The sequence below is a fragment of the Haematobia irritans genome, chromosome 3, assembly GCF_050003625.1.
Source record: "Haematobia irritans isolate KBUSLIRL chromosome 3, ASM5000362v1, whole genome shotgun sequence".
Classification (NCBI taxonomy): Eukaryota; Metazoa; Arthropoda; class Insecta; order Diptera; family Muscidae; genus Haematobia; species Haematobia irritans.
In genome coordinates this window covers 184,658,336-184,665,821 of record NC_134399.1, presented here as the reverse complement: position 1 = coordinate 184,665,821, position 7,486 = coordinate 184,658,336, and the positions used below count along the sequence as shown (strand labels likewise).

General features: G+C 32.9%; 1 protein-coding gene across 1 annotated transcript; it reads left to right on the top strand.

The window, feature by feature from the left end:
• The first annotated feature begins 247 nt into the window (after nucleotides 1-247).
• Nucleotides 248-3,455, top strand: LOC142230264 (CIMIP2 protein GA14893). The gene is made up of 4 exons (XM_075300916.1): nucleotides 248-405; nucleotides 463-874; nucleotides 937-1,102; nucleotides 2,939-3,455. The coding sequence occupies exons 1-4, from the start codon at nucleotides 365-367 to the stop codon at nucleotides 3,244-3,246; spliced, it is 927 nt and encodes a 308-aa protein (XP_075157031.1). The 5' UTR covers nucleotides 248-364; the 3' UTR covers nucleotides 3,247-3,455.
• Nucleotides 3,456-7,486: the final 4,031 nt, after the last annotated feature.

Below are 7,486 nucleotides of genomic sequence, written 5' to 3'. Positions count from 1 at the left end.
TTCTAAAGTTTTTGCTTTTGAATAATAAAATGTGTATTTTGTTGCATTACATACCAGCCATCCTGTAGTTGGCTTCAACCGATGTATGCCCTTCAAGATTGTGAATTTTTAATAAAATTTCTTTTTTGTTGCATTACATACCAGCCATCCTGTAGTTGGCTTCGTCCGATGTATACCCTTCAAGATTGTGAATTTTTACTGCAATCCCTATATGACAAAACAGTTAATTGTCAATGTAACAAAACAATGAAATGTCAAATATTGTAGTAAATTCATGAAAGAATCGAAATTTTAGTAAATTCGAAGAAGATATTAAAAAAATATTGTAAAAATTTAAAGAAATTTTAGTAAAACCTCAAACAGAATGGATTTGGTTATAACTCCTGAACCGCATTACATTCCCGGGTAAGAAGCATTAAAAGCCAAATAAACTTCCCTTTTCTATAGAAAATTCTCTTGCAGCTACACCGGCCATTGCCCACAACTCGCCTTCCGAGAGGGTAAAACATATGCAAAATTGACACATAAACTTCTTCTTGATCCTTGTGCCAAACATGCAGAAAATTTAATATTGTCAACACCATCACAAACTCATCCCGTGCAAGAACCATCAGCGGAGGAAATAAAAGCCTTAGAGGATCGTTCATATTTTATAGATTCCATTTATCACCATCCCATTATTCCAGGTTATGAGGGATTTATCCCAAATCTGAGCAGTAAAATTGGCAAGCGTTATATTGCTGCAGCCACATCAGGTTTGGCAGAACATGAATCTTTAGCTGAACGTTTGCGATGTGAGAGTCGTTCAATGCAGCATCAAGATCTACTAGAAAGTGGTAAAGGTTTATTTGAGGCAAAATTACGTGAGAGAATGGTAAGAGATTTTTGTAAGAAATTATTAACTTTGTGATAGAAAATTGATGCACTTCCATTTAGATGCCCATGACTGTATATCATTCGCCCCTGATACCAGTCCGACCTAGGAGTGAAGCTATTAAAATGGAAGATTGTAATGATTTACGAGAGGAAAAGCTGCCTTATTCTAAATTTACCATTCCACATTTTATGAACAATGACAATGAAGAAAAATATATTGTAAATGGTAAGGAATTTCTAAAAATATTTTTGTATTGTATACAGAAAAAACAAGTAAGGAAAGTCTAAAGTCGGGTGGGGCCGACTATATTATACCTTGCACCACTTTGTAGATATAAATTTTCGACACCATATCACATCCGTGTTGGGGGCTATATATAAAAGTTTGTCCCAAATACATACATTTAAATATCACTCGATCTGGACAGAATTTGAAAAGACTTCTACAAAATCTATAGACTCAAAAGTTAAGTTGGCTAATGCACTAGGGTGGAACACAATATTTGTAAAAAATATGGGAAACATTTAAATCTGAAACAATTTTAAGGAAACTTCGCAAAAATTTATTTATGATTTATCGCTCGATATATATGTATTATAAGTTTAGGAAAATTAGCGTAATTTTTACAACTTTTCGACTAAGCAGTGGCGATTTTACAAGGAAAATGTTGGTATTTTGACCATTTTTGTCGAAATCAGAAAAACATATATATGGGAGCTATATCTAAATCTGAACCGATTTCAACCAAATTTGGCACGCATAGCTACAATGCTAATTCTACTCCCTGTGCAAAATTTCAACTAAATCGGAGCAAAAAATTGGCCTCTGTGGTCATTTGAGTGTAAATCGGGCGAAAGCTATATATGGGAGATATATCTAAATCTGAACCGATTTCCACCAAATTTGACACGCATAGCTATAATGCTAATTCTACTCCCTGTTCAAAATATCAACTAAATCGGAGCAAAAAATTGGCCTCTGTGGGCAAATGAGTGTAAATCCGGCGAAAGCTATATATGGGAGCTATATCTAAATTTGAACCGATTTGCCTGATATTGTGCAAGTTTTTCGAGACTCATAAAATATTCGGATGTACGGAATTTGAGGAAGATCGGTTGATATACACGCCAATTATGACCAGATCGGTGAAAAATATATATGGCAGCTATATCTAAATCTGAACCGATTTTTTCCAAAATCAATGGGGATCGTCTTTGAGCCGAAACAGGACTCTATACCAAATTTTAGGACAATCGGACTAAAACTGCGAGCTGTACTTTGCACACAAAAATACATCAACAGACAGACAGACAGACAGACGGACAGACAGACAGACAGACGGACATCGCTATATCGACTCAGAATTTAATTCTAAGACGATCGGTATACTAAACGAAACACAAACTTATTATACCCTGTACCACAGTAGTGGTGAAGGGTATAAAAATTATGGTCATAAGACCAAAATACGAATGTCATTTTTCCGTAGAAGATGTACTTTCCTGATAGAAAGATTTTTTACTTGAAAAAAGTAATTTGATAAACTGTCCCAGCAAAAAAATTTAGAAGTTCTTCCAAAGGCACAGCACTTCCAAAAGACGTACTCCCAAAGATGTTCTTTATTTTAACTACACAGAAAGTTCTTTTAATTCAATTATTTATAAGAAGATTTCGAGCCCAATGTGAATGAAGTAAAAAATGAGTCTTCCCTGCAGAGACCCTTCAGGTTTACCCTACAGATGCGTACTCACTTGGTTTTCCAAAAAAAAAAAAAAAAAAAAAACTCAGTAGTTTTATAATCATTCATTCATGCATTTTGGATATTGTCATATATATTTTTGTCCCATTTTAAATTATTTACGTAGCAACATAAGTCAGCATATTCCTTCTCCCCAGTGGTGTCACTAAACTAATTTGAAACATTTATTGTATTTCCTATTCATGGTGAAACTTTGACCCAAATCTTGTGGCTAACAATTACACCATTCCCCGAACTAATTTTTCAAATTGACCACGGATACCGGCTAATACTCCACCGTACTCCCCACCTCGCGCCAACAGGTTACGCTGGCCACATACCAATGGCAATGACACGTTTCGGTCAAAGCAGCAAACAACTAACGAACAGTGCCCTAGCCGAATTTACCAATAATTATCATCATCGACAGAGTGCCGAATGGTGTCCCATGGAGATGACTGGTGTTGCCAGTTCCTGTCCAAATATGGGCCAGTTTGTCATCTATCATCGAACAATTGGTATGATACCCAGATATGCGGGACATGTTCCGGGAGAGGCATTTACGATTGGTCGGACATTTGGCAATGCAACAGTTAATGCCAAACGTTGGCTGGCATTGCACAAAGATTGACCGTTGGGATTTGTAGAGACGAGAGAGAAGTGTGCTGTCATATGGTTGGTGCCTCCTTTGGTGTTCCGTGGAGATGAAAGAATGGGTAAAGGAGTATATAAATTTTGCGTATTTAAAAAATTGTACTTAATTTTTTTTTGAAATTTAAAAGAGATACATAGTTATAAAATTTTATCATAATGCATAATATATGAATATTGCAACAAAAATTAATTTAATTATTATTTCTAATGATACCCACAATATAACTTTAACACGGGAATGCCATTGGGGGAAAGTAATTGGATTGCGTGCACAGTTCTACTAAAAACTGTCTTCCGGAAATGAATTACTTGGTTTGCGGTAATATTTGCGGATGAAAATTCATACAGTAGGTAACGGGTATAAGTAAGTCAGAAACTACCAAAATCTTTGTAATATGCGTTTTTATACCCTTCACCATAACACATCGAAATATTGCTCTAAGACCCCATAAAGTATATATATTCTGGGTCGTGGTGAAATTCTGAGTCGATCTGAGCATGTCCGTCCGTCCGTCTGTTGAAATCACGCTAACTTCCGAACGAAACAAGCTATCGACTTGAAACTTGGCACAAGTAGTTGCTATTGGTGGTCGGATGGTATTGCAAATGGGCCATATCGGCCCACTTTTACGTATAGCCCCCATATAAACGGACCCCCAAATTTGGTTTGCGAGGCCTCTAAGAGAAGCAAATTTCATCCGATCCGGCTGAAATTTGGTGCATGGTGTTAGTATTTGGTCTCTAACAACCATGCAAAAATTGGTCCACATCGGTCCATAATTATATATAGCCCCCATATAAACCGATCCCCCGATTTGGATTGCGGAGCCTCTAAGAGAAGCAAATTTCATCCGACCCGGCTGAAATTTAGTACATGGTGTTAGTATTTGGTCTCTAACAACCATGCAACAATTGGTTCACATCGGTCCATAATTATATATAGCCCCCATATAAACCGATCACCAGATTTGACCTCCGGAGCCTCTTGGAAGACCAAAATTCATCTGATTCAGTTGAAATTCGGTACGTAGTGTAAATATATGGCCTCAAACACCCATGAAAAAATTGGTCGATATCGGTCTATAATTATATGTAGGCCCCATATAAACCGATCATCCGATTCGGTTGAAATTTGGTACGTGATGTTAGTATATAGTATCCAACAACCATGCAGGAATTGGTTCATATCAGTCCATAATTATATATAGCCCCCATATACACCGATCCCCAGATTGGACCTCTGGTGTCTTTTGGAGATCTGGTTGAAATTTCGTACGTGGTGGTAGTATATGATATTTAACAACCATGTCAAAAGTGGTCCATATCAGTCCATAATCACATATAGCCCCCATATAAACCGATCCCGAGATTTGGTTTTGGAGCCTCTTGGAGGAGCAAATTTCATCCGAGTCAGTTGAAATTTGGTACATTGTGCTAGTATATGGCCGTTAACAACCATGCCGAACTAGGTCCATATCGGTCTAGAGTTATATATAGCCCTCAGATAAATCGATCCCCAATCACAAAATTTTAACAAAATTTTCTATAGAAATACAATTTGGACAAAATTTTCTATAGAAAATTTTTGACAAAATTTTCTATACAAATAATATTTTGACAAAATTTTCTGTAGAAATAAAATTGTGACAAAATTTTCTGTAGAAATAAAGTTTTGTCAAAATTTTCTATAGAAATATTATTTTGACAAAATTTTCTGTAGAAATAAAATTTTGACAATAGAAATGAAATTTCGACAAAATTTTCTATAGAAATAAATTTTTGACAAAATTGTCAATAGAAATAAAATTGTGACATTATTGTCAATAGGAATAAAATTGTGACAAAATTTTCTGTGGAAATAAAATTGTGATACAATTTTCTACGGAAATAAAATTTTGACAAAATTTTCTCTAGAAATGAGATTTTGACAAAATTTTCTATAGAAATAAAATTTTGACGAAATTTTCTATAGAAATAAAATTTTGACAAAATTTTCTGTAGAAATAAAATTTTGACAAAATTTTCTTTAGAAATAAATTTTTGACAAAATTGTCAATAGAAATAAAATTGTGACAAAATTGTCAATAGAAATAAAATTGTGACAAAATTTTCTGTAGAAATAAAATTGTGATAAAATTTTCTATAGAAATGAAATTTTGACAAAATTTTATATAGAAGTCTTTACAAAATTTTCTGTGGCAATAAAATTTTGGCAAAATTTTCTGTAGAAATCCAATTGTGACAAATTTTCTGTAGAAATAAAATTTTTACAAACTTGACAAAATTTTCTATAGAAATAATATTTGGTAGAAATCTATAGAAATCAACTTAAAAAAAATCTATAGAAACAATATTTTGTAGAAATAAAATTTTGACAAAATTTCCTATAGAAATAAATTTTTGACAAAATTTTCTATAGAAATAACATTTTGACAAAATATAGAAATAAACTTTTGACAAAATTTTCTATAGAAATAATATTTAAATTTTCTATAGAAATAAAATTTTGGCAAAATTTTCTATAGAAAAAAAATTGACAAAATTTGTTATAGAAATAAAATTTCGACAAAATTTTCACCACTGTGGTATTACAATGGACTGAATAATCTAAGTGAGCCTGAAATATCGGGCTGCCACCTAACCTAACTGATATAGAAATGAATTTTTGAGAAAATATCTATTGCAATTCAATTTTGACAAAAAATTTTATAGAAATACACTTTTTACAAAATTTCCTAATTGATAAAATTTTGAAAAACAATTTCTGTGTAGAAATAAAAGACAAAAAATATTTTTTAAAAATTTTCTATTTTTTTAATAAATGCCAAAATAATGAAATAGAATCGCATCTGAATACCTAATGTGAAAGCAATGCAACGGATGCTTAAAAAGATGACTTCCACCCTATAAAAAGCCTATGTAAATTTCAGTGCTTCTAAACCAAACTTCATTGCTTTTTTTGCTACTGTTTCTTTTTCTGGGAACTTAATAAACAACGGAATTCAAATCTGGTGATCATTTTATATGGGGAATATTGTAGTCCGATACGGGCCATTTGCTTATACATTAATAACTACTTAATAACTATTCAAGTTGATAGCTTGTTTCGTTTGAAACGATTTCAACAGACGGGCGGGCGGACATCGCTAGTTCGACTCAGAATTTCACCACGACCCGGAATATTTATATTGTATAGGGTCTCAGACCTATATTTCATTGTGTTACTATGGCTGAATGATTTACATTGTTGCATTACATATCTATCAACCTGTAAGTGATCATTGTTCAATAAAATTTGCAAAAGAAAACATGCATTAAAATTTCAGAAACTCTTATTTATTTTTGTTACGGCCATTTTCATGTAGCTCCGTTAGGCTTTAAGTAATTTGCAGTTAACAGAAAGTAATTTGCAAGTAATTTAACAGAAAGTAATTTGCAAATATCTTTTCTCCGATTAACTTTAACTGAAAAATTTTCATCAGTTAAGTTCATAATTGGTATATGGAATACATAACCATGATGAGAGATATATCCACAGTACGGTTTAAAAGTTCGTTAGCTAACGAAGCACGAACGGAGCTTCATGAAAATGGGGGTTAGAAATATTTACAATTTACAAACCATAGTTTTACATTTCGATGTCACCATTCAAAAGTACGCTAAGTTTAAAAAGTGAATTTTACAGGAAACAATTTCAAAGTTTTTTTTTTTTTTTTTTATTTCTCAAAAACCGTATATGTTATAAATACACTTTTTTCGGTCTTAAAATTATGTTTATTGTAGATTTTTTTAGTATATACGAATTTAATTTTATAATGATAATAGAAAATGGCTAAAAATTATTTAGACCACTTTTTGCCCTTTTTGGATAAGAAATTTTTAAAACTTTAATCACAGGCTACGTACAATATGAAGTACAATGAAGTGTCCAATAAATTCGAACTTTTTGACAGGATGCAATTCACATCAATCCGAATAAAAAACAACGAACTCCATCAAAAAAGCGCTAAGTCGACTTAGCGTACTCTGGAATGAGGACATCGATTTTCGTATACATTGTTCAGCTCTGTGACGGGGTAAAGTGTTGTCCAGAACACCTGCTAATCGTGACACCTCATGAAAGCGACATATGTATGCACCAGAACCGGCACAATTAATACACGTAATGAAAAATGACTCCTTTAATCTCTTAAAAAGTCAACTATATCTTTTATTTT

Bases quoted from the DNA above. Each gene is read 5' to 3' on its own strand.
- LOC142230264 (XM_075300916.1), top strand. From the start codon at position 365: ATGGATTTGGTTATAACTCCTGAACCGCATTACATTCCCGG. The intron at 406-462 runs GTAAGAAGCATT...ATTCTCTTGCAG, and splicing joins GAACCGCATTACATTCCCGG to CTACACCGGCCATTGCCCAC. The intron at 875-936 runs GTAAGAGATTTT...ACTTCCATTTAG, and splicing joins CAAAATTACGTGAGAGAATG to ATGCCCATGACTGTATATCA.